The 19,487-nt window shown below is 43.0% G+C and overlaps 2 protein-coding genes across 2 annotated transcripts in view; one reads left to right on the top strand and one right to left on the bottom strand.

The window, feature by feature from the left end:
• The first annotated feature begins 636 nt into the window (after positions 1 to 636).
• Positions 637 to 8,861, top strand: LOC120107136 (5'-adenylylsulfate reductase-like 5). Its single transcript, XM_039120304.3, has 4 exons — positions 637 to 1,047; positions 7,176 to 7,357; positions 7,451 to 7,575; positions 8,205 to 8,861. Exons 1-4 carry the CDS (start codon positions 868 to 870, stop codon positions 8,630 to 8,632), a joined length of 915 nt encoding a protein of 304 aa, XP_038976232.3. The 5' UTR covers positions 637 to 867; the 3' UTR covers positions 8,633 to 8,861.
• A 1,153-nt stretch (positions 8,862 to 10,014) lies between these two features.
• LOC120104001 (protein neprosin-like) overlaps positions 10,015 to 19,487 on the bottom strand; it is a 39,178-nt gene continuing 29,705 nt past the window's right edge. The window contains exons 3-8 of the mRNA XM_089925355.1: positions 11,665 to 11,779; positions 11,315 to 11,551; positions 11,026 to 11,188; positions 10,852 to 10,991; positions 10,444 to 10,590; positions 10,015 to 10,251 (exon numbers count right to left, since the gene is read on the bottom strand). Coding sequence (XP_089781481.1) covers positions 10,138 to 10,251; positions 10,444 to 10,590; positions 10,852 to 10,991; positions 11,026 to 11,188; positions 11,315 to 11,551; positions 11,665 to 11,779 — 916 coding nt within the window. The 3' untranslated portion in view covers positions 10,015 to 10,137. The remainder of the gene's footprint in view (positions 10,252 to 10,443; positions 10,591 to 10,851; positions 10,992 to 11,025; positions 11,189 to 11,314; positions 11,552 to 11,664; positions 11,780 to 19,487) is intronic.

The raw sequence follows: 19,487 nt of genomic DNA on the forward strand, positions 1-19,487 counted from the left end.
AGCGTTGCCGGCAATATTGGAGGTGGAGCGCAGATTAAAGGTGGCGAATGGAAAAAGGAGAGAAGGAGACAAGGAGGCAAGGATTTTTAAAGAGAAATGGAGAGCATGATTTTTGAAGAGAAATGGATGGAGAGAGAGAGAGAGAGAGAGAGAGAGAGAGAGGAGAGCAAGATCCTGCATAGGGGCATCTATATGAGAATCTGTGCGGATGTGTGTTTAATCCCACATCGATTATTTACTTGGTAAATATTGGATATTTATTTAGAATCAAGAAATCTAAATAATAATTTCCGGCTAGATATTTTGGATGAGGTACTGGGTTGTTACAAATGGTATCAGAGCGGATCCAACTGTGGACTAGAAAACGAGGACATCAGAGCTTGAATGAAGGAAGTATGTGAGGATCCGTACAGTTTCCATCTATTTTATCCGTCTTATTTTCTGATTTATTGGGTGATATCGGTTGTGTGCGAGATGTCCCATATTCAGCAGGCCAAGTTTCCATGTAGTGCTAACATATACCATTATGTTCCCATGAAGGATTTGTGTGCAACATTTGGAAATCAAGGAACATCCAAGGGTTGCAATTTTTGCCGGCTACGGTCACATAGAAAGAGAGGGGAGGGCCATGCTCACATGCTCGAGCTACAAAAAGGCAGGAGAGGGCTCGGTGAGAGATCCAGATTGGCGAAGTAGAGAGAGAACGAAACCAGCGGTGCAAGAAGAAAAGACCACCGGAAAATAAAACCGGAACAAAACGAAGAGCCGCAATTAGAGAAAGAGAGAGAGAGAGAGAGAAAAAGAAAGCGCCTTCCTCTCTCTCGCCTCCACCCCCATCCCTCGCCTCCTCCCTTCCTCCCTTGCTCCATGGCCGTCTCGCCTTTCCCACTCCTCGTCTTCCTCTGCATCGCCTCCGTCTCCTGCCCCCGATCCTCCGCTGCGGCGTCGGCGACGGCGGCGCCTCTCTGCCCTCGATCGGACATTCCCGTCCTCGACGTCGTCAGATCGCAATGCCCTCTCTGGATCGAACCGTCTTCTTCTCTGGAGGTAGGGTTTTGCTTTCCTCCTTGTAGGTGCTTCTACGTATGCCTAAAATCCCCGCCTCTTGTGTATCGATTTCGATTCTCTTTCCGTGGGATTTTGTTTCTCCGAAAAATCGCGGCTTGGTCATGCTAGTTCGATTTCATCGTGGGTAGTTGTTGAAGGGTGGGAGCTTTTTGGAGATTCTTTGGGTTGTTCATATGGTTTTGATTTTGGGGCTTCTAGGAATTTGGCGTCACGAGGTTTCTTGGATTGAGGTCTTGGTTTCCGCATGAGTGGATTCTATTTCTATAGGTTCTAATTTTATTGGAGTGAATGGGCAAAAGAATCCCACTCCCGGCATGTGCGTATGCGGTTCTTGGTGTCTTAATACTTTTTTTTTGGTAAATATCTTAGTACTTTTCATGTTATAGTTTTAGATATTTGGAAAAATTTGGAGTTGGCCGGCAGGGAACATGGAAATCTTCTTGTTACGCCTGAAAACATAATATGGCATGCATTGCTTTAAAGTATAGCTGTTAGAGAAGCATCAAGATCATTCGTGGACTCACCAACCCCTTCTTAATTTTTGTCTCTATAAAAGAGTTTATTTTCATTCTATTTGAGATAGTTTTATTGGGAAGTACGTCTCCTAATAACTCTTGTTTCCCGGATTATGACTGATTTTCCTAATTGTGTTTTTGTATCCATATTCTTTGATACGTGTAATTCCCATGCATGCACAGAAAAAAAAAAAAAACTGAATATTTTGCATGAGTCTCATGCTCGCTGTTTAGTTAGCAAAATTTGAGCCTTTTGGATGCCATTATTAGCTATACAAGGATAAGGTGCTAAAACATTTAATTCTAAACTGGAAAATAACTGGCGACATGTTATAGTAGAGTTGAGAAGTGGAGGCTGAGGAAGGATGACAAAAAGACATGAAAAACCAAAGTGGCAACCTAGATTTCATGTCTTTCAGTTATTGAGGTACAAGCAACCAGAGACCGAAACATACTAACTTTAGTACTTTCCTTATATAAAAAAGTTGCAGCACCAGGAACCCCCAAATGGTCAAGATGCGTATGCTGCTGCTATCATGATCTGAAATTTCTTACAGCTTTTTCATGATCTTCTTTTCTAGTTGATCTTTATTTGCTGTTGTGATCAAGCCGGTTATGCACCACGTGCATCATTAGCTTGCCACAACCTCGACCAAATCCAGATTCATCATTATTAACAGCGATAACTTGCTTTCAGATATACATGGACATCATTCTATTGAGTTTTTTGGGAAAATATCTCATTAAATAAAAAGCCTTAGGGGGATTGGAGATTTGGAGTACAGGGCATAAGCCTCAGACAATGTGATTCTAGGGCATTAACTGTCACAGGATACTCCGTACCAGCAGCTATCTCTGCAGAGGGGCATGGAGCTGGACTCCTCTGGCTAAGAATCAAAATAGTCTGACTTCGAACTCTAGAGTTTGGAGAAGAAGAGAGGAATTTCATAGGTTAATATCTTTAAATAGTACACATTTGCCATTTCTTTCAATGCTTAATTTATTTAGGAGGGGTGTTTCTTATTTTCCAAAGGGATACTGAACACAAACATATAAAGCAATTGGTGTGTCAGAAATCAATGTGATGTTCACATTTCGCTTTGCAGAAGTTAAGTCTTAAGTCGGTGAACCCGGCCAAAAGAAAGCCATGAGGCTTTAAGGTCCGAGCTATTAAGATTGAAGACGTGCTTCTAAAACAAGATGAAACGCTTGTAAAAATATCGAGATTGTTCCACTGATTCTTTTGTTTATATTGTTTCTTTGTATTATACATGCATTTCTTTGTCACATGACCATATAATAGACTTCCCATGAATGAAAAGAGAAACAAACTACTTTTGTCACATTGCTCATTTTATTATGCTTTAAATCATATATGTAGTTAATAAACATACAAATGGTTTTCATGAATTTCCTTATTTAGACAAGGTTAATATGCTAAAACCAAGGTTTGCCAAATCGGTGCGTATCGCCCTGTCTTGGTACTAAACCGAAACTTAGTATGGAGGGCATACCAAGTCTCGTTACTCTGAACTGATCCCTATGCCATGCATATTGATACTATACTAGCATGATATTTGTACGGGGTTCGGTACCTAGATGGCAACCTTGGCTAAAATGTTCAATCCTCATTTAGAAACCACCGGCAGCATGCTCTTGTACAGTTGAGAAGAGATGATGGTGAAATAGAGATTTGGACAAAAATAGTACATTTTATTTCATCTTCCTCAAATATCATATTACCATTTTAATTTTCCATTTTAGTATTTATGAAGTTGGAGATTCAACTCCAGCTAAGTTATGACCTCCCCCAACAATGAGGTTCTTTTCTACTCTCAGAAATTTAAATCGGAGCTTTAATACCTTTGTCCTTTTATATCAAAGTTCAACATCCAAGCACCCCAAAGATGATCAGAACACTATGCTGCTGCCAGATTGACTTAAGGATGCTTTGGAGCCACCAAAGCTTATTTTAAGCATTATCATTGGTGTATTTGGATGCATTGTTTAATGTCATAATGACATGTTCGGGATGGATCATGCCTGAGCTTATAATAATTTGTTCTTGCTAATCTTAATAGGTGTTGCTATTGGGCTGACCATTTGCATTTCATATGAGTTGTTCAGGCATCAGCTGAGTCAAATTTCAAGTTAATGCATTATTAATAGTATGGATATTCTCTCTTTGTATGTAAATGGTTTCATTTTTTAAAAAAGATTTTTGAAAGATATCCTCCCAGCATTTTTGCACTACACCATTCATATCAAGTATTCTGGTGTTATATGTATTTTACTTTTTTGATGCAATTTGCTTTCAATAAGGAAAATATGAATTATTTGGCAGTACATGTTTCATTCATTAGTTATATCCAATGCTGTTAAGATCAGGATTGACTCATAAATCATGGAGGGGGCTAGGTCGGATTGGATTGGGCCGTGATTTGGACTGTAGATCATAAAATTTTTCTGATTTCTTTGAGAAAGTCTTAAATATAAAAGAAAACAAAATTTGAAATATGACTTAACTATAAAGTGGATGAATGAAGAATCAAAGGCATATATACAACAAGTCCAGTTCACTAATTTAGGTCTATATATTTAGTATTGATAATGAAACAAACATTCTGTTTGGTTTTTAAGGTATTTATACAATACACCATCATGATTTAATTATCCTTTTATGTAGAGTGCTATAGAATAAACAAGGATAGGCCTTTAACATATGGCTGTATTTTTTAACTGTAAACTCCAATAACAGACTTTTATTTCACTATCTTGGATTTATTAATGTTAAGTAATTTAAGAATCACGTAGTCAAAGAAAATCTAGAAAATGGACCTCCACATGATGTAAATGTAATAACATAATCATACTGGATCCTGTGATCCAGAAGAATGTATAGTTCTTCACTTGGATCTAAATCTTGTGATCCTAAACTAATCCTGATCCAAGGATAGGATCCGGTTCATTTAGGGCCATTTTGATTTGTATCATAATATCGGAATCATGAATTATAAGATTTTAACAACAATGGTTATATTTTACAAACAGAAATTTTATCACCACCAGAATGTAAGATTGTTGTCATAGTTTCTCAAATTGAAGGAATGATGCTTCATAGACTATGGTTTATAATTTCATTATCGGATCATTGGAAACACAAATATACAATATTCATTATTGTGTCACCGATACCAATAAATTCTTAATGTTGACCATTTCTTGCCTATTCTAGCTGATGTCCTGCACTGTTGCTATTGTTTGTTGATATTTTCAGCCTTAATTGGTCCGAGTGTAGATTGAATGGTTTGCCAGAACAGTTGTACTTTGGCGTTCTTTACCGTCTTGGGACTCTAATGTTACGTGATGCCTTGACCTGAACTTAGAGATTTTTTGCAATTTTCTACTCTTAATTTGGAAGATGCTTCCTTTTCATCTTCTGCTATATGTCAGATTTCTTCTTGTAATTTTGTTTATTTCTTTTATTTTCTTTCTATAAGTAATCTTCTGTTTCTTTTGTATAACAAATCTTATAATTTGAGATCTGGGTCAACCCACCACCAACAACATATAATCGATCAGGTCAACTCCAAACCTGTTATTCATAAAAACCCATCTGAACAGCTTGGGACAGAGATCGGATGGCCAGCAGGCAGCAGGTGAACTAGTTCCATATTTAAAGGCATACTCTCCATCTCGTAGCCCCCCAATCCTCAAGTGTGCGTCACAGATGTGAAAACAAATGGTTTCAATCATGTTATGTCATTGATCATGTTGTGAAGTGCCCTTTTATGGTCAAAGATGCTAAGCTAGCAACTTGGCACATTCGCTCTCACTTGGTTTATTTGCTCATTTGGCCTCTAGCTCCCCCAACTATGTACTAGAGCAGATTAACTATTTGTGTACCAATATTATAACAAACTTATGCATATTACATGCACATAGTCTTAGGAGCTATTATAAGAATGGAGCTCGATAATTTGATTTATCTATCTTTAAAGGAAAGGGCTTTGTGTTTCCCTACCTCTCTAACTCCAAGAGGCCAACATGCTCAACCTTTTTCTCTTCCTAAGCTATTTGTCTTTCTTTCCCAGTTTTACCCTTTTCAATGGTACAGCCTAATAAAACGAGAGCATATTTATTGCCAATCTATTTTATTCATAATTTGACGAGAGAGTTGGACTAAATATGTCTCCAATTAAATCATAGTAGAAGTCCATCATTTGATGCATCAGTCATTCATAATTCGCTCTAAACTAAGAAACTTCGTGCACTGATATCACAACCATCAGAAAGGAATCATGTGTGACATTGTTCAAATAAATAAAAGGAAATGGAATCTTCAGTGTTTTAAAAATGCGGTGCATAAGGCTGCATATGCGGCTGTAGATGCGGTTGCGGTCCCTTGACCATAGCGCACTGCGTATATGCGGTTACTACATGCAATCATTCTGCATAAAGGCCGAAGGGAGTCCACCTAATACTATGCTGCCGTACTTGTGGCTCATTTAGCATTTTATGGCTGCATATGTGGCCCACTTAGCATTATGGGGCCAACTGTGTAGCCCACTCTAATATGGTCTTGTTCGGATGGAGTATGTTCAGACTAATGATTAGGTTGGATTTAGGTTTCCATTATGTTATAATTATTGTTATTGGTATTAACTAATAGGCAGTAATTGTTAGTTGTTATTGCTATTAATATTGATATTGTTTGCCCCCAAAAAATATTGCTATTATTATTATTATTTTTATTGCCCTTAATATATTTTATTTATTTTATATAATTAAAAAAAATACTATCCATATATGCACTTGTATATGTGGCCTGTATAATGCATATGCACTTTATGGTCCCTTAACGCATCTGCTTTTTAAACTGGAGGTATAGAATGCAATTAATTAGTGGCAGTGCAGTCCAGAAAGTTTAGGTTATCCATTGGGGGAATGTTTTGACTTTCCAACTATTCAGGAAATAAATGAAGAACATTTTAAAGATACTTTCATGTCCACATTAGTTTGTCTATGGTTTCTCGTTGTTTTTGCTCTGTCTTGTTCCGTTGTTTCCGCTGAGATCCCCTCCAGTAGTCCTCAGAGAGTATACTTTTCTTTTGACATGGTTTGTTTGACTTGGTTAAAAATGAGATGGTTGTTTTTGAAGTGGTTTCTGTAAGTTAACTTTGAATGCTTGTTTTTCGGGGCAAGATCAACCATAAGCAGACTCATCTCTAAGCCTTGTTGTCATATTGTTAGATATTTCAAATATACAAAATATCTTTGTTTTGGTTATTCCTTATGTGCAATAATCACTTCAAGTTGCCTTGTTCTTGAGATTATCAGAGGACTGTCAAGTTTATACCAAACATCACAATGCAAACTGAAATGTAGTTGGCCTATAATCAACTTTTTTCCTTTTATTTCCTGTTTCCCTTTCATATAATAGGGAGTTGGTTTTGCAAGGCACCTTTCCATGGTATCTTTATCAACAGCAAGCTGCAGTTTTCATATTAATGATGATGAATTTATGTGCAAGGTTACTTTGCAACTCTTTTGTTGGTTATGGAGAGATCTGAAGTTACTCTTTTTTTGAAGGTGAATGGTGAGACACTTGAGCAAGAGTTGAGTCACAGCCAGAGAAGTGCGTATTACTCTGTTTTCTTCTACGCCTCATGGTGCCCATTCTCCAGCAACACTCGACCCATTTTTGATGCCCTCAGCTCCATTTTTCCTCAAATAAAACACTTAGCAGTTGAACAATCTTCTTCCATGCCAAGGTACGTGTAAAGTTATTGTACCTGTAATGTTTGTTGCATTAAAATATACATGATCGGTTTTCTGAGCACGACATTTTCTCACATGCCATGCAGTGTATTCTCAAGATATGGGATTCACAGTTTTCCAGCTATACTATTAGCCAATAGGACAGTGATGGTTCGATACCGTGGCTCAAAAGACCTCAACTCTCTTGTGAGTTTCTACAAGAAAACTACAGGTGGATCCCTTGTGCTTTTCTAAATTTCTTCCAATTGATTTGTCTTAATCCACATAATTCACGTCTGTTGTTTATGACTCTATAATCTGTATTCAAAAGTTACTTAAACTTGAAGGCAAACCAGAAGCAGATCTTTGAGTATGCCAACTGGCTCAGTTGGTAAAGTCACCGGTGTAGTCTGTCTTCAAGAGTTTTCAAAACTTGAAGGCAAACGAGAAGCTATATCTTTGAGTCCGCCAACTGGCTTGGTTGGTAAAGTCACTGGGTGTCGACACCCAGTGACCTGGGTTCTAGAGCTGCCCTTACATGATTTGTGGCAGGTTCTTGCAACCTTGCACTCAAGGCAGGGTTTTATCTCTCGTTTTGCTTAGGGTACAAGAGTGATTTGATTGGCCTGAAACAAACAGTGTCCTGGTTTAACTTAAGTTGTATTGGTGGTCATAGATAACCTGTTTCTGTTCTTCTTATACTCATAAACAGTCCGAGATTCAGAATTTTCTGGATCTTTATAACTTCCATGTGATGCACGCATCAGCTGATGGAAGAAAGGTCATCAGACTGTTTCTGAAACCCTTCCAGGTACATCTCATTCTTATCTGCACTTATACTCTTCTGCTTTCCGGATGCAGGTTTTGATCCTGTTTCATTTTTTGCTATTGAACCGCCCAGCAGTTCAAGAAATGCAAGATCCCTCTGGCCAGTGGAGGGATCTGCAAAGGAACTGATAGCCCACGAACCTTACATCGCAATTAGTTTTCTTTTTATCTGTCTAAAGGCAATCCTGCGGTTCTTCCCTGTGATCTTCATCCACCTCAGAGCTTTCTGGGTTTCACTCGCCTGGCATCTGAACTTGGGGATCCTGGGCGAATGGAGCCAGCTTTTGGAGCGAGCACAACATGTATTTGATATCAAGAAACTGTGGAGCAGGCTTAGGCTCTGCAATAAGTCAAAGAACTTTCAGAAGGGGGCGAACAATGCTCGGGCCTGGGCTTCATCCGTTGCTTCTGTCTCACTGGGCGACTCGTCTGCCTCAAGAGTGACCCCTCCAGGCTCATGATTTTATCCTCATTTAATCAAAGCAATGGGTGGTTGGAGTAGTCTTCATGTTCTCAAGGAGCAAATTAATCTCATCAGTTTCCTCGTGTTATGTATCACTGTTTGTACCTGTTCCTCTTCTGTTTTGGGATTAGGGACATGGGGAAGCATCATAGCATGTAAATCTTTGGGAACGTCATGTTTTTGTATATTAAATATATTGTGGAAAGAAAAAGCATTTAAAACAGTAATGAAGATTTATGAGCTATCATATGCTATATCATTCTTGTGTGGCTGAACTTTCATTGATGTTTGACGTACATACTTATATTAATTATATAAGCTTTTTGATAGTCGGTTTATGATTTCATGATATGTGCATCGATTTCTTGTGATTTTCAAATTCATATTACTATTGTATTGGTATGGATGTGTAGAGATTTTTACTGGGCTATAAATTTCACTTCCTTTTTTTTTTCTCTTTTCAGAGGCGCAGGACACATAGACTTGGAAGGATTGGGGGCAGAGTTCGAGTGTCAGAGTCATTAGTCAGTTAGATAGTTTACTTTGATATTGTTGAACATTAAAAGTTTTTGTAATTAAATCAAATTGATTATCTAAACATGTTAGATTTGTCTATTTAAATTAATTAAATTAATTGTGAAGTTATCAGATTTTTGTTCATCATAGGCCTTGCATGATCTTTAGGGTACTACTCTAGAGCTCATACGGCCGGTCGCATACCGGACTTGGGTGCTGGGTTTCAAGGCGTGACAATTCCTTGTTATGGGGACAATTCAATTTAAGTTGCTAGAGATGCATAAATTAAACCAATGTTTAGTGGATACGCTTATTGCATGAATGCAAGAGAGAGATCTATTTTTCCTTACGATGCCAAAAAGGAAAAGCTACTTAAATCAAATCAAGTCAAGCCAAACTGGCACAAATGGAAGCCAACGAGCCGCTACATGGGACAGCAGAAAGGATGAGGTTTTGGTTGATCTGGGGAGTAGGCATACAATTAGTATTCTTCCTTGACCGAAATCCGGCATTAACAACTTGTCTTTGTAACGGAGCCCGAGTTATTAATGTGGTAATTAAGTAGTACATATCAAGAGATAGAAATTTAGTGACCGCATTTTACTCTCTTCCGCACGACGCACGGTGCATTTTATCATTTAATAAGCAAAATACACATACTTTCGCAATCATGCAACTCGTGCCCACATTTGGGTCTAATTCTTCCAATGGTGGCGTCTGTCTCACACCGCACGTCCAGTTCGGGGTTTCTACGGACAATTGGGACTTTTCCCAGGACCCCCATAGAAGAAGTGAGTTCCCAAATCTTCGGAATTGGGGGCTCGGACCACATCATAGCAGTTGGGTGATTCAGCGATCGAGGTAATCTCTGGAGGTTGTTTTATATTTAAGGACTCGTCAAGTATGTGAATGTTCCCGCACAAACTCGCCTTGCGCAAACCTTCTTTTCCAAAATGGCCACTGCCCATCACTGTAGAGGTGTGCTCACTACTTATATTTAAGTTTATAGTCTCTGCTCAAATGCTTGACTAAGGAAGCAGGCCAGTAGCCGACGTCCAACTTGTTCCCAAATTGTAACCACCAATTCCCTGTTTTTTGATCCTGACAAATGCAGACCATATAAATATTTATTATTATGTATAGGTGAAAAGTAAAAATGTAATTGAATAAAACTACTGTAATTTTTCTACACTGTGATTTTGCCAGTGTGCACAAGAAATAACGAAGAACGAGTGGTATCCTTTGTTCCTTCCTGGTGTTTTCGTATAAAAATCATGCGAGCATTGTTTTTACCTTATAGACAACAACAAGAATACCATATTGCTGACCATCATAGTTAGAAACGGGCTTGAGGGAGGAGCCCAACGCTACCTTGTTGCTGACTTGAACAAACGCAGAGCAGAGCAGGTTGTAGCAGCCTGTTTGACGATACCGATCATTCTGAAATTTTATAGAACAGTATTAGAAGCCACCTAATTTTTATCAAAAAGAAGGATGTCCATGGCACCTCATTAATTAGCTTCATATAATTGAAGAAAACACAGCAAAAAAGCTCAAGAAAAAGACAGTCCAATTATTACTATTTTGTTTTAAAAAAAACTCATGGAAGGCAAGGTAGGAGAGAACAAGAACACGAGGAAAGAAGAAATTAATAGAAAGAACTCATAGAGGACAAGAAAAAATGAGGGAATATTTACTTACAGTCCAGTAAGTAAATAGTCTCGTTCTATTATCTCCATACAGATTTGGATATACCTGATATTTTTTCATACCAAAGAGCAGCCAGCTAAAGTTAATGCAGGAAGAGAAGAGAGGACTTTCATAATTCCACATAATTAAAACTGCATTCAGTTTAGTTAAAATTAAAACAATAGCATCCATGCCAGCCAGCTTCGACGGTATTGAGAAATTCCCAAGGCCCCCCAAACAACCAGAGCTGAGTATTGCTGAACTCGAGGGGATCATGGACGTATGGGTTCCACACACTCATGAATACCGACGTCCCATAGTGCTGTCCATTCGCAACAGCAAACGAATGCTGCTCAAAATGACCCACTAACAAACGTAAATGAGAAAGGCCAAGGAGCAGAGGAAGGAAATGGAAAAGTAACTAAGAGCTACTTCCAAAGCTGCTCATTTTTCATATATTTTCAGGAGTACATACCTCATGTATATAGCCATCATGCGATACAGAAACATCATTAGGTATTGCACCGTGGCTTTTCTTCCCATATCTTTCGATGGAGCTGGCCCTCAGCAAATCATCCTTTCTCGTCCTTCTAATAGGGATGGTGTCATTGGGGCACCTCCCATTTTGATGCCAAAGCTGAGTTATGGAGCTAGTTTCCTTTTCCACCTTGTTCGCGTCATATAGGCTAAATGGGTTGAAACTTGGTCTCATCTGAAAATTTTGCATAAAGTGGAGACAAAGTAAAGAGACCATCAGGTGTAAACATTAAGTGAAAGGGGTAGAATTTGCGGAGAAGAGAGAGTGAGGGGGGAAAGAGAGCACACCTGGATAGTGTGGTTTTTGAGTAAAGGATGATCAAAGGCAGGCTGATGAGAGATATGGACGCAGTCTATGATATCTCCATCTGGGCTCTTTTTTAAAGAATAAAACAAATTAACACTAAAACAAATTAAACCAGAAATTAAGACTCATTGTAGTGCAAATTGCTACACGTACATAAGTATAATAGAAGAGGAAGTTTATTAGATATTAATTAGGATTGTACCGAACGAATAAAGTACCAAAAGAACTTTTATTTTTTTATGTTTTTTTGGTACAATAGCGCCTTACACAACACGCGTATGAGTGCAGCCAATTTTTGATAAAATAGTGAGATAGAATAAAATAAAAACATAATTTTCTAAATTTTCGATAAGGGTCCTTTACTTGCAAATTTCAGTTGAAGAGAACTAATATGCAAAAGAAATAGGAGAACTAATTTGAGAATAAGAAATATCTAGGAAGAAAAGTAAAAACTATGAAAGAGGACTCGAGATCATACCAATAATAGAGAGCATAGCTCAAGAATTTTTAATTCCCAAAGAATTACAAGGAACAATTTTTCCTCTATAAATCGGATGACACTACTACGAGTAAACGAAAGATATCAACTTTTTTTTTAAAGGCGCACAACAAAATTCCTGATTAAAAAATAAATCAAAAGTTCTAATTTTGGGTTAAGAAATCATGCAAGCATTTTACAGAAATAGGTTTTGCTACACTGCTTTATAAAATGTTGTAATATTTTTATAAATTTTACCATTCATTGTACAGTAGATGATCCAAAATTTTCCTCGACGGGGAAGTTGCTATGAGTGGGCCCAGGGGGGGGGGGGAGAGAGAGAGAGAGAGAGAGAGAGGAAGCCATCCACATTCAACAAAAGATAATCGAAAATTAATTACTGATTAAGATAAATTTTTTCCACTAACAAGGAATGACTACGATGAGTCCCTATATTTTACAAAAAATTATAAAAAAAATACTGTAGCAATTCCTGAAAGCGGTTTTACTAATTATGTATAATATGGGAAGAAAACCACGTAAACCCATAAAAGATGAGGCAAAAGAGATCAAACCTTGATGCTCTTGATAGCAGGCTTATTTAATCGCTTGAGGTGTCGTTGCAACTCCTAATGCTGTCTTGTGGTGCGCACCTTAGCCTGGAACACAATAACAATGTCATTACTAAAAATAGCACCACCAAGCCATGGCTCATCCTAACATGTGTTGCCATGGTCCCTTTCTTCCAACTGCTTAATGAAGGTGGAAAATAAATATGCCATCCAATACTATAAAAGAAAGTTTCATTTCCCTACATCATTATATATCAAATAATATCTTACTTTATTTACATGCCCTGGATTCTCCTTTCACGAATTAATTGGAATGGTGTATCTTACCCTCAAATAAATAGTACATCAATTATCTCCCTTTTCTCCAACCAAACAGTTAAAATTTAAATATCTTTCCATTAGCAACAGAATCAAGATTGAAGAGACAATCATATGAAATATAGTCGGGCACTGCTTGCCAATGATATCAAATAATCTAGTATAATTTGTTTTTCTTAACAATTTATGATTAACTGGACTAAAATATCTTGGACCAATAAAATTTTATAAATACTATATTTGTGATTTTTAATAGTATTTGCCGCGCATATCATCTTTCCCTTGACATGATTATGGTCAGTTAATGCTTGGGGTTGATTTAGAATTTATAGTCATTTGTACTATTTTTAATAATGTTTAATCCTTGTTTGGGCCCATTTACTTTTGGATGCTGTACTACACTTTGTTCTTTTCAACATCGTATATGAAGTTGATAATATATGATTACGTAATTACGTAAAACAAATATGCACATGACATGTAATAGAAAAAGCCATTACCACTTCCACCAAATAGTTTTTTGCTAATAATGTGAAGGCCCACATTTGAGTTGGGCCAGCCTTTGAGCAAGGGCGGCCCAACACATGCAAAGGGGAGGGAGTCTCCCGATTGAAATTCCTCCCTCCCCTGTTTCGGAAGTTTTTCCTCTCCTCCCGAATCCACCGGAGGGAGTTATAGGGTGATAAAACCCTACCAAAATCTCCTCCCTCTCTTCCTAGGGCATCAACCGAGAGCCCTTCCACACACACAAAAAAAAAAAAGAAAAAAAAAGAAAAGGGAGATTGGAGTTCTTCCTTGCCGCGGGAGGAATCGACGCGGTTGCCGTCGATCCGGTCGGGAGGACCTCGCCGGAGGCAAGGTGAGCACCTTCTTCTCCTCCTTCTTCGTTTTTGGCCCTTGCTTCTTTGGGAATGAGGCCGGAAAGCCTCCGGAATGATGGAGAAGCCGAGCCGGTTCGGCCTTCTCCTCTTCCGTTCCGGCCGGCCCGCCGTCGCCGGGCGTGGCACCACCGGCACGCCACAGACCGACGACCATGGAGCGTCGCCGGCCGTGGGCCACCTACGGCCGAGCCCCCTTCTCCCCTTTCCATCAAGAAGGAAGGAAGAAAGAGAGAGAGAGAGAGAGCCAACTCTCTCTTCTTAATATTTTGTTGACGGGAGGAAGAAAGAAAGAGAGAGAGAGAGAACAATTGTTTGTTTTTCTCCCTCTCTAATTGCTCTCTTTTATTGCTTTGTTTTCAGGGAAATCATGGACTGATGGTTAATCCTGAGGTGTTAGATACTGGTGGACCCTTAAGAGGATCCATAGGGAGTTTTGGATTTTTATATGTCTTGGATAATTTTTAATGATAACTTGGTTCTGTAGGGGAACAATATGTTGGACGAGAGGACGTTGAGCAGGGTTCTGCGCATCTCGGTTCATAGATCGCCGTGAGGGCGGGTGATTAGTTGTCTGAGTTTTCAATAAAGGGTAAGAATCCTTGTACGCCAATCCTACATGATATAAATATTTTGCACTATATATATGTTTGATATGCTATGATCCAGACAAAGCAAAATGGTTTTTATATTTAAATTGTATTTTGATCGTCTTTGCTTGTGATTGGTATAATGATGGATGCATGCATGCGCATAACCTACACCTGCAAAAATTCGACTGATGGATGTGGTGCTCTAAACTAACTATGTGATATTGGTTGCCCCGTCACGGGCTGGAAACGTGACCGTGGTTAGTTTAAAGCCGGAAATAAATATAAAGAAATTGATGTGTGGATGTAAACTGGATTGTATGAAAAGGGACTTTGGGTTTATCTTGTTATTATGGCAGGCCCCGTCACAGGCTGAAAAATGTGGTACTTTGGTAGGCCCCCTCACAGGCTAGAAATGTGGAACTATAATGTGCAGGCTGTGGAGTGATTGATTAAAACCCTATTTGATTTTGATGAGCTCAAAGCATTTGAGTATATCTCTTGTTTACTAATGAATTCAATTAAGTGTTTCAGTGAAAATCTTGTCTAAGTGTCTCTAGACTTAGTTCATAATTGTTGGGGGGAATAAAGTTTCCCCCCAAATGATATAAATGCCCCTAAGAAGCCGTACAACCTCCGACCCCGGACAGCCGAAGTCAGCGTCCGACCTCGGAACGCTCGGCCACAAGACGACCGACCCCGAAACCTCCGACCTAAGAGAAACCCCGATGTCCGAGGACCGTACTCTAACACCCCTCCGGCATTTATTGCGCATGGCCGCTGTAATCTTCCGGCACACTCAACAATAAATGCGGATCTCCGGCTTACTCCACCATTAATGCGGATCTCCGGCTTACTCCATAATAAATGCGGATCTCCGACTTACTCCACAATAAATGCGCATGGCTCCTGACATCTACGGATCCCCAGCTCTCCACGGCAAATCGACCCAGCAGGGTCTAGTCGACTATGATAAGTCTCTGATCTCGGCCATACCGCCGACATCAGTGCAATGATTCGCCTGACCGAGCGCCGACCTGAACAACATGCCAAGCCGTACTACGGCCTCGCCCTGTTACATCACAGGTAAACCGACCCCCGCATATAAAAGGGAGCCTTGGCCTCTCAAGAGGGGATAGGAACATTCATACACCCAAAAATCACTGTTTATCTCCTTCTCCCCATTATTTGCCCCCTTCCTGACTTGAGCGTCGGAGGGCCGGCGCCGGAGAACCCGGCCACCGGTTCGTGTGCAGGCACCCGGACGGAGGACGCCGCCAGCCAACGGATCGCCGCCCCGCTGCGAGGACCTGCTGTTCCTTCTCTCCGACCGCCCCGGACGGAGGACGCCGCCCGCCGACAGACCGCCGCCCCGCCGTGAGGACTAACAGTCGCTCCCTCTCCTCGACCGAAGATTGCCCCCGGGTCCAATTTCCAGCAACAGTTGGCGCTAGAGAAAGGGCCCGAGTAGCAGTCATGAAGTTGAGAAGTAAGGAAGCCTCTAACGTCTCCCGGCGTCCCCCGCAAAGTCCTGGACACTCCGTCCAGAATTCTCCAACTCCGGCTGACCCAGCTCCTCAGGTCCAGCCGGAACAGTTCAATGCCTTGGTACAGCAAGTCCAGGCCCTGGCCGCCACCGTTCAGGGCCTGCGGCGCGTGGAGGCTTTACCGGCACTTCCCCCGCAGGCCCAGGCCCCGCCGGAGTGTCTCCCCAACGGCCCGGTTCTCCCCAGCCAAAATTTGCATGGCTCCTCCAGAGCCAACAATGGAGAACGAGCTTCTCCCCGGAGAGAGTTACCGGGAGAAGGTTTCGACCGGAGACCCCAACTTTTTGAGGCGGAGTCAGCCCCGGATCACCGTGAGCTGGCGCAAACCACAGCGACAATCCCACGGGTGGGGGAGCTCGACCGAAAAGTTGAGCATCTGGAGCGCCAGATTGCGGCACTCCACAGCAAGAAGGCAAGACAGGAAGGGGACTTTGAGTTCACTACCAAGTCCCCCTTCTCCCGCCAGATCGAGGACGAGCCAGTTCCCGCGAGGTTCAAAATGCCTCAGGTGGAGCCCTACAGCGGAATCACCGACCCCCTCGACCACTTGGAGAGTTATCGGGCCCTCATGGCCCTATAAGGGTCCTCGGAGGCCATACTCTGCAAGGCCTTCCCAGCAACCCTCCGAGGGACCGCTCGGCTTTGGTTCTCTGGTCTGAAGCCGAACACGGTGTCCTCTTTTGAGCAGCTCGGCAGGCAGTTCGCCACCAACTTTGCTGCCAGCCGGCGCCAGCGACGGACATCAGACTTCCTCCTGGACATCAAGCAGAAGGAGGGGGAGTCCCTCAAAGAGTACCTGGACCGCTTTACCGCCGCCACATGGGAGGTTCGCGAGCTAGACCAGTCGATAGCCATGTCGGCTCTGAAGACTGGGGTCCGCTCCTACCGATTCCTCTTCTCCATCGAGAAGAGCTTCCCGGCCGACTTCACCGAAATGCTGGCCCGAGCCCGGAAGTACGCCAAGGCCGAGGAGGCAGTCGCCTCCAGGCGGGGGGCAATCGAGCCCACCTCGAAGAAGCGGAAGAAGCGCCGCGAGGAGCGCGGTCGACAAAGGAGCCGGTCTCCCCGCCGAGAGAAGAATCTTCCCAGACTGAGGAGCCCGCCCCGTCAGCAGGGGCGACCTCAGCAGAGGACACCTCCTCGTCCGAGGTCTCCACCACGGCCCCGGACGTACCAGGCGAGGTACGAGAACTATACACCCGTCAATGCTCCTCGGGCCGAGATCCTGATGGAAATTGAGGGTCGGGACTTCTTCCGACCCCCGCCTCCTATGCGAGACACGGGATTTCCCCGAAATTTCAGGAAGTACTGCCGCTTCCACCGAGATCGCGGGCACGACACGGAGGACTGCTTCCAACTTCGGGACGAGATAGAAGCGCTCATCAGACGGGGAGTACTCAACCGGTTCGTGAGGAACCGACATGAGGAAAGGAGGCCAGCGGAGAATGTCGCACCAACCGAAAATCCTGGCGGCAACAGGCCTATCGCCGGCACCATCAACATGATTGGGCGGACCTCGGCAGGAACAGCCGCCCAGGGAGCACCCCCGAAGCGCCCACGCACTGATGAAGTCATCTCGTTCTCGGACGAGGACTTAGAAGGGGTCGAGACCCCTCACGATGACGCTGTGGTCATCTCAATGATTGTAAATAGGTTTGATGTAAAGCGTGTCCTAGTTGACAATGGAAGCTCAGCCAACATTTTGTACTACCATGCCTACCAAAAAATGGGGTTGACAAAAGGACACCTCCGGAGAATCAATGCCCCGCTGGTCGGGTTTACCGGAGATGCGGTCCCGGTTGAAGGTGAGGCTAGCTTCCTTGTCACAGTTGGCCTCGCCCCCCGGGAGAGCACTGTGAGGATGGACTTCCTGGTGGTCCGTCTGCCCTCGGTCTACAACGCCATCCTTGGGCGCCCAGGGTTAAACGCCCTTCGAGCCGTGGTTTCAACTCGTCATTTGCTCATGCGGTTCCCCACCGGCCAAGGAGTGGGCGAGGTCCGCGGAGACCAACTGGTCGCCAAGCAATGCTACATGGCGGCCCACACAGTAAAGCAACCAGCCGAGGCACCAGACCGCCCGATGGGCCCTTCACTGCCCATAGAAACCCTCGATGCGAGGGACACCCTCTGGAAGAAGCAAGTAGAGCCCGGTGAGCTCCTTATTCAAATCCCACTACAAGAAAATTTTTCCGAGCTAACCGTGCAGGTTGGCTCCGGCCTCGGCGCCCATGAGAGGAATCGCCTCGTCAGCTTCCTGCGGGACAACGCTGACGTCTTCGCCTGGTCGCCCGCGGACGTGCCAGGAATTGACCCCGAGGTCATGGTCCACCGACTCCAGGTGAGGCCAACCAGCAGGCCTGTAAAGCAGAAGAAAAGAGGCTCCGCCCCTGAGCGACAACGAGCTGCGGCCGAGGAGGTGGACAAACTCCTCGGAGCCGGCTTCATCCGGGAGGTCTCCTACCCGGATTGGCTCGCCAACGTAGTCCTCGTAAAGAAGGCCAACGGAAAATGGCGTATGTGCGTGGACTACACCGACCTGAACAAGGCCTGCCCAAAAGACAGCTTCCCTCTCCCGAGCATCGACCAGCTCGTCAACTCCACTTCAGGACACCAACTGCTAACTTTTATGGACGCCTTTTCAGGATACAACCAAATCCGAATGGCGCCAGAAGACGAGGAGAAGACGGCCTTCATCACCGACAAGGGCACCTACTGCTACAAGGTGATGCCCTTTGGCCTGAAAAACGCTGGGGCCACCTATCAGAGACTGGTCAGCCAAATCTTTAAAGACCAGATCGGCCGGAACATGGAAGTCTATGTGGACGACATGCTGGTAAAGAGCCAAGCGGCGGAACACCACATAGCCGATCTCAACGAGACATTCGCCAAGCTCAGAAAATACCAAATGAAACTCAATCCGGCGAAGTGCGCGTTCGGGGTCACCTCGGGCAAGTTCCTGGGTTTCATAGTGACCCAACGCGGAATTGAAGCCAACCCGGAGAAAATCCGGGCACTGCAAGAGATGTCGCCTCCAAAGACAGTTAAGGAGGTGCAGCGGCTCGCGGGGCGGGTAGCCGCCCTGGGAAGGTTTGTTTCTCGATCAGCCGAGCGTTGCCTCCCCTTCTTCAAGAGCCTCAAACGGCCGAAAGACTTCCGGTGGACAGAAGAATGCCAGCAAGCCTTTGAAGAGCTTCGGAGCCTTCTGGCCTCTCCCCCGCTGCTCACCAAGCCCCAGAAGGGCGAAATTCTTTACTTATATCTGGCCGTCTCCCCAGCTGCAGTAAGCTCGGTCCTCGTCCGGGAAGAAGACAAGCTCTAAAAGCCGGTCTATTACACCAGCCGGGTTCTCAGGGATGCTGAGACCCGATATTCTAAACTTGAGAAGACCATCTTCGCTCTCATCATCTCGGCTCGGAGACTC

Source organism: Phoenix dactylifera, chromosome 9 (assembly GCF_051530095.1).
Source record: "Phoenix dactylifera cultivar Ajwa chromosome 9, Ajwa_hap1_PhDact_Kaust_v1.1, whole genome shotgun sequence".
Classification (NCBI taxonomy): Eukaryota; Viridiplantae; Streptophyta; class Magnoliopsida; order Arecales; family Arecaceae; genus Phoenix; species Phoenix dactylifera.